Source organism: Hermetia illucens, chromosome 2 (genome assembly GCF_905115235.1).
Source record: "Hermetia illucens chromosome 2, iHerIll2.2.curated.20191125, whole genome shotgun sequence".
In the NCBI taxonomy this organism is placed as follows: Eukaryota; Metazoa; Arthropoda; class Insecta; order Diptera; family Stratiomyidae; genus Hermetia; species Hermetia illucens.
Window position 1 is genome coordinate 32,557,905 of NC_051850.1, and position 24,755 is coordinate 32,582,659.

Consider the following 24,755-nt stretch of genomic DNA (forward strand, 5'->3'; position numbering starts at 1 on the left):
CAGCTCACAAAATTCTATAAATTTCTGAAGATTCCTAGTCTTGTGTGCACTAGCCACAAACCAATTGGGTATGGGTGTCCTGAACCACCTTGTCAAGGGGCCTATGTCGATCTATTCCTCGTCGAACTAGTTTTAATATCGAATGCAAAACATATCACCAAATCCCTTCTACGAACCGCTGGAATATCCTGGAATGCTTCCCCTTCTTGAAATCCAAACCAACATTGAATAGCGATTGGGCAGAAACAGGTTTTCCCAAAACCATTCCTCTTTCCCATGGAAGAGACTCCATCTTTGAAGGTGGGGTTTCTTATATATAGTTGAGTGAGCCCCTCCGCTTGGAAATATCTATTATATACCACACCTATTGATTGTGGGCCGGAACATGTGTGATTTGATCAAAGATACTCTGGAAGCAAGAACCCTCCCCTTCGAGTGCTACGTATGCGCACATATTTGTCTGGAATAATTGTCCTAGCGGAAACCAGGCTCTCTGTTCTGCACAATGCCTTTCAATATACTGCTCATTGCTTACTTGCCATATTATATTGTTTCGATTGTGCATGTATTGTATCTTTTAAGGTGTTTAGATTTTTGGATTTATATTCTTTGTCTCTTTTTTGTAGAGACTCAGGTACTGCTTCAGCCACTGACTCAGTCACTCCACTTCTATGGTATTGTGTACTGGATGGAAGTTACCTGGATTTTTAACACGTCCGTAGCCTGTTCTTTCGACCACATAGGCATTCTACGATTGCACACAAAATACACATATCATATTAATATGAGACGAAGGTTTTTGTGGGCCTGTTTTTATGTGATTTCATTCATGAGTCGAGATGAGTTGATTCGAGTCAGTTGGTCGGTATCTCGGATGTTGTCCAAAAGGTATAGTGTGTGGAATCGTAGTTGGTTAGTTTGCCTGCCTGCAGTTGGTCTCTGTTCAGCTGATACCATTACCAATTATTGTAGTCGAAGTCAGTCAGTGAGTTTGATTTGACGAGTGAAGTTGTTTGAATCAGGACGTGTTGCACAATAAGATATAATAGAAGTGAAAGATAAGAATTGTTTTGATATCGTACAGTTTATGTATATCTGATTTTTTGGACAATACCAGATTTTTGGTTTTGATTTTTTTAAAATATTTTTATTGGCGTACAATATCACGGTTGATAGTGCGAATTCCGTCGGCAAAACGTTGTGACTAATTGAAAAGATATTTTGATATGAATTTTTTGGAAGCTGATACTTTGTGAACTTTGTTTAAAAAAAGTGGTGTTACGATATCGATTGCAAATATTTTGAAAGAAAAAAAAATATTAAAGACCCAGTGAACAAAAGTGAAAAGACAGCCTTTTAATGATGGCAACACTATCTTCACATCCACATTATGGATTTCAACTGAGTGGAGGACTTGATATTCCAACACCGGGCGACTATGCGCCTCAGCCCACTATGAGTCCTTCAGACATGAAGCGCGCTATGCACTTTTCGCAGTCAAGCAGCCTGGCCGCCGTTGCTGCTGCAATGGGTGGCTCACCAACTGGACCGACTTCAGGAAGCCAGTCCATGAACGGTTTGATGGGCAGCCCGGCGAGTATGGGGTCTGGCGGTCATCATCACGGTGGACAAACTGGAGGCCATCCGGGTGGTGGACCAGGCCAAGAAGGCCATATCAAACGACCAATGAACGCTTTCATGGTCTGGTCGAGACTTCAGCGTAGGCAGATTGCCAAGGATAACCCAAAAATGCACAATTCGGAGATATCAAAGCGTTTGGGAGCCGAATGGAAATTACTAACCGAATCGGCGAAAAGGCCATTCATCGATGAAGCAAAACGATTGCGGGCATTGCACATGAAGGAACATCCAGACTACAAGTACCGGCCACGCAGGAAGCCAAAGAATCCACTCCAAGCTGGTGGACAATCTTTGCAATTGGGAATGCAAGGTGGAAAATCATCGTTGAACGCCGCAGCTGCTGCCTACAATCCATTCCATCAATTGCCACCATATTTCGCCCCCTCACATCACCTAGAGCAACCATACCCTGTACCATATTTCGGCGGTTTTGATCCACTAGCTTTATCAAAATTGCATCAAACACAAGCTGCTGCCGCGGCCGCTGCCAGCAATCAACCCACCAATGCACTTGAAGCGCAAAAAGCCCCGCAATTGCCGCAAACCACATTAGGATCATTCTATTCAGGTATCTATAGCGGAATCTCAGCCCCATCCCTATATGCCGCCCATTCTAATGGTATCTACCAGAATTCATCGACGTCATCAGCATCGCCCGGCTCAAGTCCGGGAGGGGTTACACCTAGTGGAGTCGACCACATGGATAGTAGTACCATCCGACGGCCTGTTCCTGTATTATATTAGAGTATTTATTAATATGAAAACTGTATATTTTATTTACTTTTATTCGGTTCGTATAATAACCCACCCTTATTTGACAAGCGGAGAAAATATGCATATATTGCTGGTATGGTTCTAGTACAAGTACAAAGCAACAAACCTCTTTCAGACAAATACTCTTTTCGTGTAAATCTGATTTCTTCAATTGTTTTAACTTCTAGACAAATTGTTATGTAGATTTAAGATTTGATGTTTCAATTCGATAATTCCATTAGATCAAAGAGCAGTATTAAACCTCAAATATTCGCGAAATCATCCTATTGTAAATAGTTCTCACCCTTTACATTCCCCACAATCACTTCTTCCACAAACTTCATAAATTTTAATTTAATTTAAAACGGATGTCGATTAAAACAACAATAAGTTGAGACATATTCGTAAATTTAGCAGGAAACTGTTGTTGCAACTATTTATGATATTTTTAGTGACATTTCCAAATTTGTTTTATAAATAATGTCTTTGAATCTAGACAAGCTCGTAAAGATTGATATAGAAACTTAATTTAATTTAAAATAAGTTATAAAAATTCAATTAACTTTCAGACGAGGTAGAAAACATGGAAAGAAATCTGTAAATAGAAAACAATTCTAATTAAATAATATAAAAAATTTAAGATACGAATGTTAGGATGTATCGCGAAATATAGTGAAATGAAAACAGGAAAATTATAAATATCAATAGCGAAACGAAAAAAAAAATCTGATAAAAAGAAAACCAAGACATTTCAGGAAATGAGTTTTACTTTTTACATCTTCGTTTCAATATCAATTTAATGATATAAAAAAAAGTTCAGAAAGTTTTCGTTTACTCTTTGTGATTATTGTAACTGTAAAGATTTAAGATTAAGAACCTGAATCATCTCTCTTCTGATAGAGGCGCGATCGAATGTGTTAATAATTATAGATTATTTTCTTTAAGACAATGTATTCGTATATTTTATTTTGTTATTAAATAATATTGATTTTTTTTTAAATTAAAATGATTGACTCTTGTTTTGATAGAAACATGTGAATGATTATGATGGAGAAAATAACGATGAATAAAGATGGAGAGAATGTCTTGTTTTTAAATGGAAATTGTGGTTTTTTCTTTGGTGAGATGAAGGTGTTGAAATTTAAACAATTTCAGGACTATTTGGTGAAGATTCTTTCTCCTGCTGCCGACTGCTTTCGTTATCTAAAATAGGCAGATGTTGATACATATGTGCTTTTCTTCCAAATAAGTAACATATCTTGTCTATCCATTGGTTCCTTATCTAGAAATTTTGGCTTTTGATCGATGGTTTTACTTCACTGAAGTTATGCTTTTATGGTTCAGATGTTTACGAATACTAATTCACTTTACCAAGGATTAATTTGATATCTATTAGTGTGCACTTAGCAGACCTGCTTGTAATTTAGGATATCTTGGGACTATTCAAAGAAAAGTTGGTTAAGTTTTCTTAGATGCACCAGGACTGTAGTAGACAATCGATTTCTTCTGGAACTATGAATTTAATTTTATGGTTTGTACATATAGTTACTTTATTACAGACACAATTGAGAGCATTAAAGCCGGAATGGCCCAAATCTAAATTTTTGATGAGCTGAGGTAAGAGTCAAAACACGTAGTTGAATCTGGAATGGTAAATAGTGAAAAAATGAACATGAATGATAACTAAAATTGGTTATAAACCAAGCAATTATATTAATTTAGGATGCGAAATCTGTAATAATTCACATGGTGCATGTGTGCATGCATGAAAAGAGTAATTAGCTGCCCTTAATGTCCGTCTTACAAAAGCCAATCTTGATAGCTTGCTTTTTAGTAGCAATATATAGATAGTATAATATATAGATATAACCTCTTATTGACTCAGGTATAGACACCAATAGTGTAACTGCTGATGCGCAAGGCAATTACATCGTGATGAATGATGCTCTCAAACTCGAACTTATAGGGGAGCACTTTGAATCGGTGCATCGGCCCAGAACGGAATTAGAGCCAACGCGACTTTCGGAAATTGTACAATTTCAAATATAACCTGAACGGTACCACAGTTCTCCAGTTTAGCTCTGCGTTGCTGGCTGATTTCATACCGAGTGATACTCTGCTTAATTACTTTGTCTCATGTGTGGAATTAGCTTCCATATTTAGAAGGGTAAACAATAAGAGATCATCCGGTATGGATGGCATTCCCAACGTGTTCCTCAGGCATTTACCAGAGATTGCCATTCGTAATTATTGCATTTTGTTCAATAATTTATTGAACAAAAACCTTCTTTCCAGAGCAATGGAAGAAAGCCCGAGTGTTTCCCATTTTAAAGAGATGGAAGGATTCATCCAGTCCTAAGAGCTATCGCCCAATCAGTTTGCTACCTAACATCAGCAGGGTGTTTGAGGTTTTGGTATTGAAAGCCTTGAACGGGCATATCAAGAAGAAGGCATTATTGTCGAATGCGCAATTCGGAGTTCGATCTGGACATTCGACAATACATGCAATAACGAAGGTAACGTCTGATATTTGCTGGCGGATTAACAATGTTGAGTGCATAGGAACTTACCTTATAGACATGGAGAAGGCCTTTGATACCGTCTGGTTGGATGGACTGATTTTCAACGTAGCGATGATGTGTACTATGCTGTATGGCCAGTGCTTTGTCATTATGGACGGAAATCTCACTATTAGTAGAGAATTTCATGTTCTAAATGGATCACAACAAGGGATAGTGACTGCGCCTACACTTTTCGTAGTATTTGCCGGCGAATTACTCAAATTGTTCTAGTTTAATAAATCTCCTAAAAGGTTGTTGGTTGCCTTTGCTGACGATCTGATAGCTTGCACGGCACACAAGAAGGTAACTGAGGTGCAAGTTGAACTTCAGAAGATGTTCAATGATATTAAGTTCCTTACGAACAGCTGGCGGATGAAAATCAATGCGAAAAAGTGTGAAACGATTCTGTTTCGAAAGTCCTTGGCGTACGCCAGTAGGAACTTGAAAAGGAATCGGAGAGAGTCTGCGTGCTTGCACGGGGCTTAATTGGACTGCTTCGTCAAACTATGAGCATTATGTAACTAATGAGATGATGTATGCAGCTGCTGCTGTGCCGACAGTCGACACAGTTTTCATTGATTCGGAATCATATAGTGCGATCTATATCGCATGGCGAGAACCTTTGGGTTTCGCAGCCGTGCAACCGTGCAATGATGAGTATTTCGAGAAAACTCTCACGACAGGCTTCATTTCTCCCGAAGCGTTTGTGTATCTTGACAGGAATGGTCTAATTCTTGATTCTGCCGGTGATCCGGTTATGTATCATATAAATAGGCAGGGTACGGACAAAAGGACAGAATACCCCCCGAACTTAATTGTGGGGCTCCGGAGTTCGACTGGAGATACTCCAGAGCGAGGGCCATTGATTTTGAGTGGGATGAAAAAGAGAAATCATTGTACTGATGGCTAGGGAAGCCGGTTAGCGGCGGCCGTGCTCAGTTCTGCCATTTGTGTCTTGGTGGGGATTTGCAAATATGTACATTAAGCGGGTGCTGCTTTTGCCTCTAGTTGTAATCTATACATACATATGTTATTATTCTTTGTCTGTTTGTTAATATTGCAACTATTGTTATTACTTTCTCTTCATATGTTATTGTAAAAATAAAAGAAGAAAAAAAGTGCTGCACCCTAAAATAACCTTCACTCACGAGATTGAAGTTAACAACCAATTGGCTTTCCTAGATTTACTAATCAAACGTCAAAACGGACAATTTACTTTTTCTATTTTCAGGAAACCAGCACTCAACTTACAATCCCGGCCACTTCGTTCCACAGCTACCCGCATAAAATGGCCGCTTATGGCACTATGATCCACCGCCTCCTAACAATTCCTCTCACAGAGGAAGACTACCGGAGCGAAAAACTCTACATCATGGACACGGCTATGAAGAACGGGTACCCCAGCGCCACCATAGACACAATGATTAAGAAACACACCCGAAGGTTAGAACGTAGTAATCTCACTACACTCTATAGCCAACAATTACCCTCAACCGCTCAAAAAAGAGTCAAGTGTCACCTTCTCAAATCTGTCCAAACACACACAAAGGACATTGAAAAGGTTTGACATACAGCTGGTAGGATCAAGCCGTATCTACCAGCTAAAATCCCAGCTGGCGGGGGAAAAAGATCGAAAAACGGTAGAGGAGATGAGCGGCATTTATAAAATCGCCTGGTCAGATTGTAAGAATGGGTATATCGGGCAAACAAAAAGATTGGCAACCACCAGATTTAGGGAGGACATGAAAGAGGCAGAGCTGGCTGTAAAGTACTCCCGAAAACCCACTAAATCTATGGTGGCAAAACATATGGTGGAATGCGGCCATAAAGTAAGCGCTGTGGATTTGAAGGTTCTAAAGCTGGTTCATTAGCAAACAACCCGTTGACACTAGGTTGAACTCAGATCTGGGTAACTGCTATTCCCCATTGTTTAAAAAACTTTTAAAGAAAACTAAATGAATCTCGTTTCAGGATAGATAAATTAGCTATTGCGAAGTTAATTAAATATTTATTTCTTTTCCAGGACCTAGATATAAGTTTTTAGTCATAATTATAATCTCATAGCATATAGTATAGATTTAGAATGGTATAAATAGAACCTTAATGTCTACAGATGAGCAAACTTGTTAGCACTGATGAAAGGAACAAGTGGTTCCCGAAATATCGGTATTTGCAAGAATAAATATTCACACCAACGAAAAAGAAACAACAAGTTTTTATTATTTCAATTAGATTTTTATTTCCTACTATTTCTCTTCTCTGTCTATAAATCGTTATCCAAAAATTTTAAGAGCCCACAGCGGCCATTAGATTTAAGTTATTTTTGTTACTTTAAAAGATGTTTTTTTCTTCATTTTTCCAATCTATATATTATTGTTACCTATTTCATAAAAATAAAAAATGATTAAAAAAAAAATAATTTGGAGTAAAGCTTTAATCAAGCTTACCACTGTTGGTTTCGCATTCAGATCATTTCACCTTAGTTCTGTACGGAGTAGATGAAAAAGTATATCCAGCATTTTCGCTTTCCCTCCTATCTAGTATCCTTAAGTACCTCCATTATTATCTTTCCAAATTCCTGAATTACATCCCGATAACAACTTGCACAGAAAACTTAAATATATTTTAAATACCAGTTTAAAAATTATCACTCTAATACCTATTTTTGGAATTTTTATCACAAAACCTTCCGATTTTTAAATTCCTGGAAATTATAATATATAAAATTTTAAGGGGCTATATCTATCCAGGAGACCCAAAAACCGATTTTTCTGAAAAGACCTTCTTATTTAATAATGTGTAAACAGTATCTTTTTATTTGTAAATAAAATTATTTTAAAAGCTGCTGCATTTGATCTGCGGGAGCTTCTCTAAAAAAAGACGTCTTGCGGTGTGCATGATATCTCTGGACTGGGTCATCTAAAATGAAAAAAACCAAACCAATTTTGTTACAGTACTCTATAATCTTGCAATTAATAGGAATAAGCAAAATAAAATTTTTTGACAATATGTGGCTCCTGAAACCCAAAAATTGATATTTGACAAAACGTTTGGCTTTAAATTGTTTATTAAAAGAAAGACAAGAAGACAAAAAACCTTCGATTGATTACGGAAGCTTGACGCTTCGTATATAAAAGGTTTTGTTTTTTTCTATGTGAGAAGCGATGAGTGCATGACTGTTCCGGGTGTACACAGTTAAAAATCCCATTGTCCTTTTTTTTGTAAAGCGATTTAGAAAAAATCATTTGATGGAAAGTACTATATTGATAACAGTTAACCTCACACGGTTCACACTCGGAGTCTAATATTATTAGCAAATGTGAAGAACTTATCCTACAACAGATACAAAAAACCGGCTGGGGAGAAGTAGTACTTGGGACAAAAGTTAGCGCAACGGAATTCGATGTTAATCATCTCCAGGATCTCTATTGACTGCGGTTATTGCGGCATCGATTTCCCTCTCATAGGTGTTGCGGAAGGCTGTGTTGTGAATGGCTTTAGTGTTAACTCTCACCTGATTGTCAAAGGGGATTCTGGGTGGTGCAGTTATTCTAGTTCGGAGCACCATGCCAACGAGATAGTGATCTGGGTCTATATTGGCCTCCCACATTCATCAAGGCTAAGAGGTGCAGGCGTTCGACTAACACGTGGTGAATTTGGTTGAAAGTGGTCCCGTTTGGAGAGGCCCAGGTATGTCTGTGGACCGGTTTCCGCGCAAACCTGGTATTTCCAACAACCATTTCGCGTGCTAACTGCTAACTCCGTTGTCATTTGTATTTTTATGTAAGTTATGGGAGCCCACGTATCGCCTGAATACGGGTTTCGTCCTTACTTGGCTGTTAAAATCCCCAAGTATGATTTTGGTATCATACCTGGGACAGGCTTCGAGGGTTTTTTCTACTGTCTCGTAGAAGGTATCCTTTTCCGTCTCCTCTGTAGTAGTGTTAACGTTAATGAGGCTTATATTTCTAAATTTGCCTCGGAAGCGCGGAGTGCATAGCCGTTCGCTTATGTTTTTAAAGCCGATGGCAACAGGTTTCATTTTTTGGTTGACTAACAAACCTACTCCGAGCACGTGATTTACTGGATGGCCGCTATAGTATATGGTGTAGTGACTCTTGTCCAGGGGACCGGTCCCTGTCCAACGCATTTCCTACAACGCCGTTACATCAGCCCTATATTGGGGCAGGGTGTCGGCTAGCTGCTTGGCAGCTCCACTTCTGTATAAGGAGCGCATTTTCCACGAGAGAATGCGCAAATCGTTATTCTGTTGCCGTTGTCGGGTTCGTCGTTGTAAAATCCGTCCTGTCCGTGGCTCATTCTGTGCCTTCGTACCATTGGTTTTCCATGTAGATGGTCAGCCTTATCCAACCCCCAACCAGTTGGGGTTGGAGGACCAGTTGGTACTATTTGTCCCGTTTTTGGGAGCGGGAGACTCACCTTTATCCTTCTCCGTCTGCAGCTTTTCGTTAAGAAAGAGCTCCCAGCAGTCACCACGTGGAGGTGGAGATAATAAGATTTTTAATAGTCAATATGCAGTTCAAATGTGCTTGACTTACTTTACCTTTGATTTTCTTAATTTCTATTTTAATTTACCCAATCTTAGTTGCTCGCATTTTACTTCTAACTTGAATTTATTTATACGAAAAGCAACTGGAAAAATTGGACAAAATATTAGAGTACACCAAGGACGAAAGCAAGTAGTTATATTTTTTAAAAATTATTGATCGTAATGTTGATCATTGAGTTTAATGACCCGCAGAAAAGGTGGTTTCGCAGCTTGCAGATTATTTTGTCTTGTCTTTGTCTTGCACTGAGAACATTCATTTGCTTGCATGCGGCAGTTTTCCTTTCTCTCCTATCCAGCGTCCCTTAGCATCTCCATTATCCTCTTTCAGACTCCTTGATAATACTCCATCCCCCCATTACATGAGAACATAAACAACATTTATAAATGATCCATTTAATTCCCATTTTTTTAAATTATTATCACGTAACCTTCTTACCTTTAAATTTCCGGAAACCTTTAAACTTATTTAAATACTAGTCAGTCATAATACATAAATTTTCAAATATCAAAAATATATTTTCTTTTGATATTCTCCCTCTAAATTGATTCGTCTGGCAATTGGATGTCCATGCTGTGTGCTAGCAAATGCATTTTGCCTAGCGGTGTGATATGATATATTTATGTATAGCTGTATAGAGATGACACGGTCAGATTAATTATAATCCTACCCAGTTTCTCACGAGGCATTGAGGGTATCGCCAGTAACTGCACAAATTTAAACTGGACACCTCACCCGACTGTCAAAATTACGATGGAGTCCCAGGGTACGCAGAGTATAGAGTATGTATTCTTCCACTGTCCAAAATTGTAGCACGTCAATAGGATCGGGATGCAGGCCAACTCCATGGTCGCATCTATCCAAAATAAACTGCGAAAAGAAGAGGAGAGGAGAAAAGCGCGGTTACGTACGCCCCGTAGAGAATGAAGATGACGAAGCTAGGGTGAGCTGACTGCGTCCCGTGATGTAATACCTTATAGTGGTTGTACGAGGCTGCGGGGAGTCGGGGGTGGTTTTAGTGGGTAAAAATTCCTCACGCTGGCTTGTGCCGGCCGGCATGACTGCAGATACAGTAAATTCGCGCGAAATTGAATTGCTATAATTTTGGCGCCAATGGCTGGGTTTCCATGTTGATGCAGAATTTGATACTACCAGGATGAAAGTTACCAATATACTATTAGTAAGTTTATTCGGGCAGATATTGGAATGGGTCATATTTTGTGGCCTAGATTTCATATAAGCGATATAAGCGATATAAGCTTCCTGATTTTTTTTCGGAACTTTGGATTGGGCACTTTCCACAATAATTAATCACACTGTACTCCCTATTTGCCAATTATAGCGAGAGGCGGTTTTCGCGGATAAGCTGCAACAGGAATATATTAAAAAGACTTCTGTTCAGTTCTGATCCCTTATTGAGGGAAGAAAGAAAGTCTGGCAAAAAAGGAAACCTTTCACCAAAGAGGCTAGTCTAGGACATCCCATCAGAAACATTTGTTGTAAGTCGCTTGTAATTATCCCAAAAAATTATGATATTTATTATTATTATTATGAAAATTAGGTGGATCCTTCCGTCCTCTTTGTAAAGATTACACTTTAATTGCTGGCTGCACAAATCTTCCATGGAAGGAGAGTCCTAAGTTTTCAATAGTTCGACAGATGGACAAACGAGTTTCGCATAAATCGAGGCGAAACTGAACTTTCAGAAAATATTAAAATAAAATCATCATCATTAACGGCGCAACAACCGGTATCTGGTCTAGGCCTGTCTTAACAAGGAACTCCAGACATCCCGGTTCTCCGCCGAGGTCCACCAATTCGATATCCCTAAAAACTGTCTGGCGTCCTGACCTACTCCATCGCTCCATCTTAGGCAGGGTCTGCTTCGTCTTCTTTTCCTACCATCGATATTGCCCTTATAGACTTTCCGGCTGGGATCATCCTCATCCATACGGATTAAGTGACCCGCCCAACGTAACCTATTGAGCCGGACTTTAACCACAACCGCACGGTCATGGTATCGCTTATAGATTTCGTCGTTATATAGGCTACGGAATCGCCCATCCTCATGTAGGGGACCAACAATTCTTCGGAGGATTCTTCTCTCGAAATAGTCAGTCTTATCAATTTCGTCGGGATACTGTATTCTCTCGTGGCCGTGTACAGTTTTACCTTGGCTATGAATAGATGGTGCAACTATTGTCCATATTCCAACAGTTTTTCCATCGCTTGCTGCACAGAGAAAATCTGATCTGTTACTGATTTGCCTGGAGTGAAGCCTCTTTGGTATGGGCCAATGATGTTCTGGGCGCATGGGGCTATCCGGCCTAGCAAGATGGAGGAGAATATTTTATAGATGGTACTCAGCAACGTGATACCTCTATAATTACTGCACTGTGTGATATCTCCCTTTTTATGTATGAGACAGATAATGCCTCGTTGCCAGGCGTCAGCCATTGATTCGCTGTCCCATACCTTGAGCACAAGTTGATGAACCACTTGATGTAACTGGTCGCTCCCATATTTAACTAATCCGGCTGTAATTCTATCGGTTCCTGGCGACTTATGATTTTTAAGCCGATGAATTGCACGGACTGTTTCTCCCATACTTGGTGGTGACAGTATTTGTCCGTCGTCTTCAGTTGGCGGGGCCTCCAACTCGCCGATGTTCCGGTTGTTCAGCAGTTCGTCAAAGTATTCAACCCATTGCTTCAACATGCCCATTCTGTCGGAAATCAGATTTCCCCCCTTGTCTCGACAGGATGAGCATCGAGGTGTATAAGGTTCCATCCTGTTGATTTGTTGGCAAAAGTTGCGCGCCTGGTGCAGTTGCTCCCTGCACTTTTCTAGTTCACAGATTTGTTGGTTCTCCCAAGCTTCCTTTTTCCGTCTGTGAAGACGCTTCTCCGCTCGACGGAGTTCGTAAGCTCTCTACGCGTGCCCGCGTTCTTTGAGAATGCAACATTACTCGGTATGCAGTATTCTTCCGCTTCGGGAATATCTTTGTGGCCGTATCAATGATAATATTTTTCAGATGGTTGTGAAGATCATTTGTTGATGCTTCATCTCCAGGACCTCTGTCTTATAGGTGTCGCGGAGGGGTGTGGATGTCTTCAGTATTCACTGTCATCTGATTGTCAGAGGGGATTGTAAGTGGTGTCGTAATTCGAGCTCGGAGCACCATGCCAATGAGATAGTCGTCCGAGTCTTTATTGGCCCCCCAATATTCTCTGACATTCATCAAGGCTGAGAGGTGGCGGCGTTTAAGCAGCACGTGGTCCGTGTGATCCGGTCTGGAGTACTTCCAACAAGAATTTCGTGCGATACTGCTAACTGGATAATGCACTATCCGTTATCATTGGTATCTCTATGTAAACTATGGGAGCCGACTTGACTGTTGAAATCCCCACGTATGCTTTTGATATCATACTTGGGGCAGGTTTCGAGGGTCCGCTCAATTGCCTCGTAGAAGGTATGCTTCTCCGACTCTGAAGTCTCCTCTGTAAGGGCGTGAACGTTAATGAGGCTTATATTTCTAAACTTGCCTCGCAAACGCAGAGTGCATAGCCTTTTGCTTATATTTTCAAAGCCGAAAACAGCAGGTTTCATTTTTTGGCTGACTAAGAAACCTACTCCGAGCACATGGTTTACTGGGTGGCCACTATAATATATGGTGCAGTGGCTCTTCTCCAGGGAAGCGGTCCCTGTCCATCGCATCTCTTGCAACGCTATTACATCAGCCGTATATTGGGACAGGGTATCGGCTAGCTGCTCAGCAGCATTCGGTCTGTACAGGGAGCTCACGTTCTATGAGAAAATGCGCAAATCGTTAATCTGGTGTCTCTGCCGGGTTCGTCGTTGTAAGATCCATTGTATCTCAGGCTTCTTTCGTGGCTTCGTAACATCGTTTTTCCGTGTAGGGTTGTTAGCCCTACCCAACCCCCAACCTGGAGGACCAGTTGGTACATTTTGTTCTGTTTTTAGGCGCGGGAGACTCGCCTTCGTCCTTCTCCGTCAGTAGTTTTCCATAAGGAAAGAACTTCCAGCGATCACCACGTGGAAGTGGAGATAGGGTTTGGTAGTAGAGCTGTTGGTGTTGGTTCAGCAGGCGTTTCCCAGGTTTTAGGCTCCATCGTGGGCACCAGTCCACGTTTCGCCCTGGGACCTATACTACCCTTTGTCCGCCAATAAATAAATCCACCTTGTCTATAAAGATAGTCAAATCAGAAAAGATTGTAAGTGACCAGTAATGTATGTCCACCATCATTCATGCTACAGATACGAGTTAAATGACCTGCTGGATAATTTGCCCCATTTTTCCGCCTCTTTTTCAGAACAACCTTCAAATTTACTTAGATTATGTTGTTTATTCCTCCACAAAGGTTAAAACTGTTTAAACGTATGTAGGTATTCCCCAAAATGACAAAATTCTATGGAATCTAATACTATGTATGTTTCGGCCATTACAATACGCATGTGATTGTCCAAAGTAAGCACTAGAGGGGGATCAAAAGCTGCCGATTTACTTCCAATCAATATTAATGGGAATATAATTAGTTTTTTCGCCAATTGCTAATTCTGCTCTATTATGTAACCACAATAAGTGCTCTAATAGTCCAAACACAAATAATTTGGATGTGGCATCATTTTTATTTGTTTTCATTATTTACAAATGAAAAAGCTGTTGGAAAGATAAATACATTCCCACATTGTCACAAAAAATTGCCGACGATGCGAAAATAAAGATATTCACAAAACTTTACCATGTCAACTAACAGAATAAGTAAAGGGGGTGAGGGTAGTATAGAATCGAATACGACTTGAGACTACGGTTGTGTTGTTTTGTTCCTGGTAGACTAAGTTCATGGAAAAAAGATCTAGGACTTTTTTTCCATTTTCCCCGTTCAGTTAGCATATAAAACGGAAATAATTGTTTTCCATGTGTTTTCAAAGTTTCTCCATTATTGTCTAGTTCTTAGTTGTCGACCAGGAAAAAAAGAAAGTTCACCTTCGCATTGAACGGTGGAGAATGTTTTCCTATATGCTCGCATGGATTGGGTATGCATACTATACACCTGTATATCGCATATAAGGAAGCAAGTATCATAAATGCGTGTTGTATCTACAGATACGTACTATACATTAGCCGTGTATCGCAGTGTTTTCCTGAAACTAGGAGTTAGCATTCAACTCCTGAACAACCTCTTTTCAAGGCATAATATGCAGGTTCTAGAGGCTATTCATCCCTTATTTTCTTTCATCCTTCATTTATTTGCTGCTATGTTTGTAAGGGTATTTGATACATATGCCTGTGTACCCAGGCAATATATGAAAGGAAGCTGTTTAACTGGAAACTTTGTCGTTAGGACGACGTATCGTTAAATGCTTAAGGGGTGTGTGCCAACTAAGAGGCACACTTGACTTTTTAAGGTTTCAAGTTTACCATAACCAGTGCAATCTTTAGTATTCTTAGTTAGCAGAAAATGTCCTTATAGATGGATTTTTCTATATATTCTTTTCAGAGTTACCGTATGTGCGAAATTGGGGAAGTTGGTTTAAACTATTTATATGTTAATGGAAAACTATTCCCCACGGTTGCAGCAGGGGAAGTCACACCGCGTCCTTAAAGAACTATTGTGCTAACTGACATATCAAGCAAGCATAATCGTTAGGAATTTTAGTATATTCCCTACTTCTAAATCTTTTAACTTTACATCTGGTATTAAGCGTTCTACCAGGTGCCTCCAGCTACTTTGCACAAGTGCCGGACACTGTCCTAGAGCGTGTATAGAGGCTTCAACTCATTCAGCACAGAACCTGCAGGCAGTGTCCGTAGATATGCTTAGCTTCCCTAGGTGATAGTTTAACCGACAGTGACCACTGAGAATTTCCACTATGATTCGCAGGTTCTTTTGGGTGAGGTTTAAGCAATCCTTTGTGCGCATGGGTTCGTATCTTCCAATAAGCACCCTGGACTGCTCCATCCCTGGTAGATCCGCCTAGTATAGCTCCCTCAACCGTTCCTCTTCATTTCTTAGTGTCATAGCCTGAAACCATTTCCGATTCCACAGAAGGTTCTGGTCCGTGTAAAGGCGTCCCTGCTCCCTTTCTTGGCTAGTTCATCCACTGCGTCATTGCCTTCAAACCCCACATGTCCTGGAAGCCAGAGTATCCTGACTTTATTGTGCAAGTCGGGCGCATTCAGTCTGTCAAGGCATTCCCATACAAGTTTGGTTGTGGTTGGACCTGAGTGCCTTGATCGCTGCTTGGCTGTCAGTCAGAATAGCAGTTCCTTTGAAGATTAAAGGAAGCACATCTGTCTATTGTGTATGTTTCAGCCTAGAATGCGCTAGTGTGCTTACTTATTGGCTCCAAGTATACTTGCCTTAGACTAATGACCTCGGCATCGGCGTGAGAGATCCATCAGTATACCAAGTAATTAGTTGCTGGTTTGCCTTGTTACTCCAACGTGTTTCAAACTTTTTATTGAAGTGAAACCTCGTTGTCATGTAATCGTTTCTTATCAATAATTTGGTGTATTGCCTAGTAAAAATATCAATTTTCCTTCCATTTAGGCAGCTCCCCGCTTCATTGATACTCCAGGCCATCCTGAAGATCGCCTGCATTTATATGCGCAGATGGAGGGGGGATAATCCCAGAAGGGCCTCCAGGGATGCCGTTGGGCATGTCCCCATTGCCGTACTGATACACATGCAAGTATTTGGAGTTTGTGTAACTCCCTCGCTTGTGTGCTGAGTTCAGTTCTTTCTGCACAGATTACCGCCCCGTAGGTAATCATTGGCCTTACTATTGCAGTGTTTATCCAAAGTAGTATCTTCGGGGTGTAACCCCATTTTTTTCCTGCTATGGACCTACAAGTCATTAGAGCCCTCGTGGCTTTCGGACAAGTGTTTCCGACATGTGTCGTCCAGAGTAATTTTTGGTCTAGCGTAATTCCCAAATATTTCTCCTCTGTTTCTCTCTCGCCTCCATGTCGTGTAATCTTGTGGCTCTTAGGTAATCAGGCTTACGTGCCTAAACTTTACTGATAAATATTAGAAGAAGGATGGTGGAAAGTTTTCGTTAGATTATCATATCTGCTTTCCCAATCAATCAATTGTTTTGTTGTGAAATAACTTCTCGTATTGTGTGAAGAACAGTCGTCAGCTCGCTACGGGTCTTGCTTTACAGTGTTAGGTGTTAGGTCCTTGACTTAATCGACGTTGTTTAAGAACATTCGTCTCAAATATTCCATTAATTTTGGGAGTAAGAGGCAATTACTTGGGGTCAAGTTAGGAGACGGTTATAGATTTAGAAGAGAGAAGAGGCTTCACTCCAGGAAAATAAGCTACAGATCAGAATATGGACACGAGTTGCACCATCTTTTCATCGACTTTAAAGCCGCCTATGACAGCATAGCCAGGATAAAACTGTACACGGCCATGAGAGAATTCGGTATGCCGACGAAATTGAAAAAACTGACTAGGCTGACCCTGACCAATGTTCGAAGTCAGATGAAAGTAGCAGGATTGCTCTCGAGACCATTGGACATCAACAACGATCTAAGACAAGGGGATGCTGTATCATGTGTGCTTTTTAAACTGGCCTTGGAAAAAGTGATCCGTGATGCTGAGGTAAATGCCAACTGCTACGCCTATTTTGACGATATCGATATCCTGGGAAGAACGATCCGAGAGGTGCCAACTGCCTTCATCCAGATCGAGTAGGCAGCGCGAGATCTTGGGTTGGACACTAATGAAGACAATACAAAGTACATGGTGCGAACGTCAGCGCCAAAAACCAAAGATTCAAGCGAAAACAATAAAGTTAGGAGGCTACAACTTTGAGACCGTTGAAAATTTCTCCTTCTTAGGGTCGAAAATTACAATCGACAACAGCTTTGACGATGAAATCCACGCACGTTATTGGCTGTCAACGGAGCCTATTTTAGCTTACAAAAACTGTGGGGCGAGTCACTTAATCCGCATAGATGATCCAGGCCGGAAAGTCTACAAGGGCAATATCTAAGGCAGAAAAAGAAGACGAGGCAGACCATGCCTAAGATGGAACGAGGGAGTAGGCCAGGACGCCAGACAGCTTTTAAGCATATCGAATTGGTAGACCTCGGCGCAAAACCGGGGTATCTGGAGTTCCCTATTAAGGCAGGTCTAGACCGGATACCGGTTGTTGCGCCGCTGAAGATGATGATCATTGTACATCGGCCGCGTCCTCTAATTTGAAAACCCTACGAACGATCTAAAAATCTTAGAAGCTTCCTATTATCTGGGTTTTAATACTTTTTTCGAAGCTTTTTCTGTGATCAGTTTTCTTTTATAATAATCGTTGGCGCAACCATCCATATTCGTTCAAGGCCTTGAAGTGTTTTAAAGCACTTCATACAAAACGATAACGGTACACAACAGTACATTGTAGGAGGCAATGTGGTCAGGATTGCTCTCGCGCAAGATTATAATTACCGTGATTTGATTCAGGTATTCATTCACAGCTGAGTTGACTGGTATTCGGCATCCAGTCACGATAACAAACCCCTTTGCCACCAATGACATTTGAACCGCGACCTTTCACTTCGGCAGCCTAGTGCTCTAACCGCTTGAGCCATCCGGACACGATGGATGAGACGGGTGTTTTCTTTGAGCAGTTTAACGCAGTCCAGGGAAAGCTTTCTAAAGATGACATTGTGATCGAGATGGGTGACCTGAATGCCGAGGTGGTTTCTGACAACACCTTGCTCGGACTTGTGAATGGAAAGGTAATGGTGGGAGCTTCGTGGATTTCTCGAACTTCCACCTCTTCATCATCAGTGGCACACTGTTCGAAAACAGAGCCTACCATAAGGTCAGATGGATTTCAACTGACTGACGCACGCCGTACGAGCAATCAGATCGATCACTTCGTGATCAGCAGTAGATTTAGGAGTTGGCTTTTGGATGTGGGTAACAAGAGAGGCGCTGATATCGTCCTCGAAAGAGATCACTATCTAATAGTCGCTTACGTTCGCTTGCGTGTTGTGTCCGTTACTTCTCGCACTCACCACCTAAGTTCAACATCGACCGCTTGTACGACTCAGCTGTCGCTCGACAGTGGTCGAGCTATCTTTCTGATCGAACGGCAAATCTACCGAGTAAAGCGCCTGGGAATATCGATGAGCATTGGCTGCCACCAAAAATGCTTTTCTCTCGGGTGCTGCGGTCTCGTCCCAAAATAGCATCATTAGATCTAGCCACTCGTGAAAGTAGATCGATGAGCAGGAGAGGTTGAAGGCTTCATTTACCGCTGCTAGTGGTGGCGGGCGTGACGTACTCAAACTCCGATACCGAGCGAAATCTTATGAAATTAAGCGTAGTATGTACCGTGGCTATTGCGCGTGCCAGGGAAGCAGAAAATGCTGCAAATCGCAGTGATTTCAAATCTGTATACCGCATCACCAAAGAGCTCCCGTGTGTTCACAAATTTTTCGATAGTCCTGTGAAGGACATTAACGGTCGACCTCTCATCTACGATGGCGAACAACTAAAGAGGTGGAAAGTACAATTTACCAGGCTCCCTAACCGTATTAGTTCCAGTAAGATTCGTATTCCTGTGGGCGAAATGGCTAGTCACCGTAACACGTAGATACGGATGGTTCCTCCAAGCAGAAGGTAAATCATTTCGGCCAGCAATACACTCAAACGGAATAAAGTCGAGGCTTAACGGTCTTCCCGCACAGTTAATTATTGCAGTACTTGCAGTTACTGCTGATCTGCTACTTTTACATCATCATACTGAAATCTTGGGAATCCCAGACCTTTCCGACAGATTAGAAGAAGGGCATCGTCAATATTCCAAAAAAGGGCACCAATTTTTTATGTGACAATTGGAGGGTTATCTGCGTGCTCTCTGCCGTCGCAAAGATAATAGCTAAAATAATCCTGAAACGCATTCAAGAACATCACGAAAGTTTGATTGACAAAGGGCAGACTAGTTTCCCCTCGGGGTCCTCCTGCATCGACCACATCAACACCTTACAGATCATTTTGGAACATTACGGGGAATTTAGATCTCCGCTGCACCTGATCTTCATCGATTTCAAAATCCTTTTGATAGCGTGAAAAGTGCAGTGCTCTATGTAGGAGGGGCATTCCGAAGAAACTAATATATATTATTAGAGCGGCATATGGTGGCGCTAAATGTCACGTGCTGCACTGAGGTAAAGTTCCGGAGGATTTTGAGGTCGAAAGTGGAGTCCACCAGGGCTGCATGGTCGGGTTGAGTTGCGTTGCGTTCTCACCGATATTATTTCTTCTTGTTATCGGTGACGTTCTTCATGCTGTTCTATCCGGCGGACGTGAAGGAATTCAATGGATGATGACATCTTTCCTCAAAAACGTCGACTATGCAAGAGGCAAGAAAAGTTGGACTGAAGATAAACCACAACAAAACCGAGGTTCTCAGTCTGACATGTCATTCAGAGAGCATCGAAGGCGTTGATCAATTTGTATATCTTGGACACATGGTTTCTGCCGACAGCGACACCAAACTGGGTGTTGCCCGACGCATTAACAGCGCTAAATCCCCTTTCTTTGCCCTGTCTAAAATTTGGAAATACAGTTATCTCAACGTTAAAATCAAGTTGAGATTGTTCTGTGCTAGTATTCTTTCTGTGCTGCTACATGGGGGTAGCACATGAAAAGTGAACTGGATTGTTATTCAAAAGCTTGAAGGTTTCTTCAGTACCTGTCTGCATCGTATCATCGGAATGCGTTGGTCTGATACTGTCTCAACATCAACTTTATCGGCGCACAGGGTTAGCACTCGTATGCGATGTGATAGGAAGACACAAATGGCAGTGGATAGGTCACACATTGAGGAAGGGCGACAATTGCATTGTGGGCAATGCCATGTAGTGGAGTCTACTCTTCCAAGAGGGTCGACGAGTGGGTCGCTGCAAGGGCAAGGAGCAGTGCGAGCGTCTCGGCAAGTCGTGGAGGAGCTGCAGGACATTTCAGGTAACCACGAGAGAGATGGCACGTGGGTGTAGTTGACGCGCTATACCCCACCAAGGGGCGAAAGGTAACAATATTCCATATTTCAAAATGGGGAGCACCGTGAGCTTTATTAGTAGTCTTGATTCACCTATGAATTTTATAACGTTAATTCCCACCCTTAGTGGATAATTCTCCCAGATATATGAACTAGTCTATTAGATCAAAATTATGTTTGCCTATCGTGATGTTCTATCCCGTGAAGGTAGATTTTCACATTAAGGTCCAGCTCCACCGGATCTGTTAACTTGGGTCCTGCTTCACCTGGGCCCGACTTGAAGTTTTGGTATACTTCCTTCCTAAAGAGTAAAAACTGATTCATGGTATCCACGATGCTTGCTTCTAGCATACAATGACGGTGCAGTGCAGGCAACTGCTCTACGCTCGTCAACGTTTTTAGCGTGTCTTCCAGTATGTCGTACGGTCTCGGTCGACGCCATACAGGTCTCGTTGGGTGTTTTTCCTCTTCATCTGCTGCAAACAGACTTACTTAGTGTTGATCAGGAGGAGGGCTAGAACCGTTTGCTGTCAAAAGTGTGTTGGACGAGAGTGTAACATCTAAGTGGTAGCTTAGATGGAATGAATGTGGGAAAGGTCGGGTCACGCATGAGTACGTTAGAGACGTGTCTGTCAGAGGAAGTTCCGTCGTGGACTTCGGGCTTGAGATGTGCTTCCTCCTGACAGGGCACGGTAGCTTGAATGAGGTTCTCTTCAAATGGAACCTTGCCCCCAGTCAGAGTTGTGTTCTATGTGGGGCAGACTCAGAGGACTGGTTACATGTCCTCTGTGTCTGTCCAGCGTACTGTGACATCCGCAATCTAGACGACATGGGCCTAACATCTACGATGTTAGCCAGTGCCTTGCTAGCAGTGAGACACTGAAATGCGCTAATGAATTCGCGCGAGCTGCCTTCCGACGAAGGAGGGAGCTCCTGGACGCTGCTTCGCCCGCAGTATGATGGGCGAATGGTCATAGTGGTTAGTCTTTTTTTGTGATGTCCTTTATGTTGTATTGTACGCAGAGCGGTAGTTAACTGGTGAAACGTTTCGTTGTAGTTCTCTGCTTCAGGCTGATTCCAGTTAACCCGGGGGTGCCGTGCCCACGTACTCGAGGAAGGCGATCAGACCCGAGCCTGCAAGGGACTCATCTGAACTGGCTCTTGCCACGAAGCCTCACCGGAGGTTATCTGGTACCATGGGAACCAGGATGGCCCTCTGAGAGCATATGCTCCAGGAGAATTTCTGGAGGATGTGTTCTCGGCCCGGTTATTTGCGGTTGGCTTCTTAGTGGGAGTTTCATGGTGGTTGTGGTTATGCCTACATCGCGGGCAGAGCTACTTGGAGCTCAAGCGTGGAGTTGCGCTGTACAACTTGGGTGCAGTACCCCTTCAGTTGCGGCAGAGGTGTTAGATAGGCCTTGCATCTACTGGTATGAAAGCTCAGCCTGCACTCAGTATAAACCAGTACCGCTATGCTAGTCATGGCGGGCTCTGATTGTGGTCCCAAAATCAAGAAGAAGAGGACCGTGGGATTATGCCTACATGGCAGGTACTCACCTTAAACCCCCAGGACTTTCATCTAGTAACTTGTGAAGTCGTTATGAATTAGTTTGAAGGCATTTGATTTTAGGTGGATCAACATAGCTGCAGTGTCACAGATCTGTCAATTTATATATGTTGGGGGTCTAGGTCTGAACGATGATTTTTTTTAAATAAGAAGCAGCCATTCTTCACGATACTTCTTCCAATTGAGGAAGCCTTTACCATTTAGCGGACTAATTGTGGTAACCTTAATTTATTTTACCACAACAACATATACGCATATACGAGTACGAAAGGAAAATATAGTGGTCCTTTGAAGGACTCACTTCCAAATAGTATAAAATCTCTCTTAGTATTCCGTACTGGCCGTACTTGTTCCATTGCAAATGCACAAATTAGTCAGGACGAACTGCAGCTCTATGTTGGCATGGCACCACCGTATCCTCTTCAACTAAGCTTATTCGCAAATTGCATAAACCTAAGTGGCTACCGCTATTGATGACGTGGTTACCGCAAACTACCCACAAATGAATTGAAACGGATTCAGTTGAATATACATTTATGCGGTCATACAATTTCCATAAGAGCTGCAAGTATAAAGTGAAATTAAATAAAAAAATGAAAACCTTTTGGATACTGTGTAGGTACTTGAAAACAATTACGAAAAACGTCAAGTATGGCCGGAGAAAAACAGATTTTGTGTACGTTTTTAATGGGGTCTTTATTCGGAAAGTATACAAGAGTCAGTTACGACAGGCCAGGCGATTGCGGCTGAAAGGGCTGAATTAAATTGAGAAAAATACTAAATAAAAATTTTTCCTATTCGCTTCACAAAAGAGAGAGAAATAGACGATGAAGCGAAGAAGTGAAGTACTACCAGCTACACTGTGAGTATTTAGCAGCAAAAAAAGGATTGTGGAATAAATGAGGAGAGTGTACATTACACTTTGAGTGGATTCCTACCATAGGAAGAAAGAGTTTTGCATTTTTTTTGTTTTTTTGTTGTTCTTGCATTGTTACGCCGAATGAGTCCTCATCGACGTCGTCGGTCGGTTGAAGCGATAACGACCAAAGTGGTGCTTCCAAAATGAAGTTTTTAATTTTTCCACATAATACCGGACGAAACACCGGTAATGACTGTTAATAAGGGTTCCGGCGACAGCACTTGGCCCTTTGAAATAAATACTAATAGTTGGGTATTTTTTGAAAACAGTTTCGAAAAGATTCCTGTGCCTTTTTCCACGGAGAAATCGTCGTCGTTATTCAGCAGGAAAAATTTATTCAAGTAGCTTGTAAATCTCCACCTCGTCCAATGAGACTCTTTGCAGAGGGGATGAATGAATTGGGGCGACGCTATCGAAAATTGTGCATAATTAGTGAACTGTTAGTTATTTGAACGTTGTTTCATTATGTCGCGATGCCTTAGAAATCATTTCATTTTTATGCTCTTGAGGAACCCTTGACTTTTGAGTCCTTTTGCGAGATTTTTGGAATTATTTCAGTTCATTGGAAATATTATCGGTATTTGTTCTACGTCTGCTTACCAGACGGTGTGTAAGGAATTTCCGCTTGGTATATTAACTCATATAAGACGTGCTTAGGCGACTTCGAAACCATGATATTATGTAATGGATTTTCTGACGGAATTAGGATTGGATACAAGAACTGGTATTCTGGAAAAGTTTTAAAGTCCGACAGCTTTAAATAGTGTACATCATGTAATCATTGCATTGTTGCCTATTACTAACCATCAGGGTGCATTTATGCTGAACTTCACAAAAAGTGGCAACTAATGGCTATTCAGGTCAGCCCGCTCATAATTGCAGTTTCTCTGATTTGGTTCGCAAAAGCCAATTTGACATGGTTGCATGATCATCCCCCAACTTCAACGTTTATTACTAATGGCGCCCAACGTGGGTTCTAAGATGATAACTTTCGTGTAAAAAGCTTGTGTGTGTGTATGTGGTAGGGAAGAAGCTAAAGCTCCTGAGCACTATCGCCGTGTTGGCACATCGTATTCGTCACTCCCATCCAACGGAATATTCTGGATTCTTCAACGTATTGCAGGACTCGACCGTTGAAACTGGAGAACATCGTCATCAAAGATTTGATTCCTGATACGTCCATAGGCGATTCTGCTTCCTCATTACAGGATGGAAATGCATCATCTGACTAGTTCCTTTTCTGAACATATGCCCAGCTAATGAATTATGGCCTGTCAGAATCCCCCAAAAATACTCCTACAAGTCTTCCTGCTTTTCGACAGGATAAACTTTCCGGTACGCATGTTCGGTTCTGGCCGGAAAAGTTTGGTATGTCGAGCAGCACTTAGGCTCTGCCACCTGTCATTGTGGGAAGCTTGTTCCCAATTTTTGAAAACAGACTTAGGCAATGCTACTGATACTCCCGGAATAGGGGAGATTGACCCCTCTTTTGCTAAAGCATCCGAGATTTCATTTCCCTCTACGCAACAGTGACCCAGAGTAGTTCCACCGTATTGAATCTAGAGATAGAGTTGAAACGGTTTTCGCATTCTTGAACGACTTTTGAAGTGATCAAAGGACTATTCAGCGCCCTCAATGCAGCCTGGCTATCAAAGCAGATTGCGATGCGCCTGTCCTTTAACCGCTCGTGAATCGCCTAGTTTGCC

The 24,755-nt window shown here is 41.7% G+C and overlaps 1 protein-coding gene across 1 annotated transcript; it reads left to right on the forward strand.

Annotated features, from left to right (window-relative positions):
- The first annotated feature begins 691 nt into the window (after positions 1-691).
- Positions 692-3,491, forward strand: LOC119649574 (SOX domain-containing protein dichaete). Its single transcript, XM_038051779.1, has 2 exons — positions 692-888; positions 973-3,491. Exon 2 carries the CDS (start codon positions 1,360-1,362, stop codon positions 2,383-2,385), a length of 1,026 nt encoding a protein of 341 aa, XP_037907707.1. The 5' UTR covers positions 692-888; positions 973-1,359; the 3' UTR covers positions 2,386-3,491.
- Positions 3,492-24,755: the final 21,264 nt, after the last annotated feature.

Coding starts and splice junctions, on each gene's coding strand:
- LOC119649574 (XM_038051779.1), top strand. CDS start 1,360: ATGATGGCAACACTATCTTCACATCCACATTATGGATTTCAACTGAGT.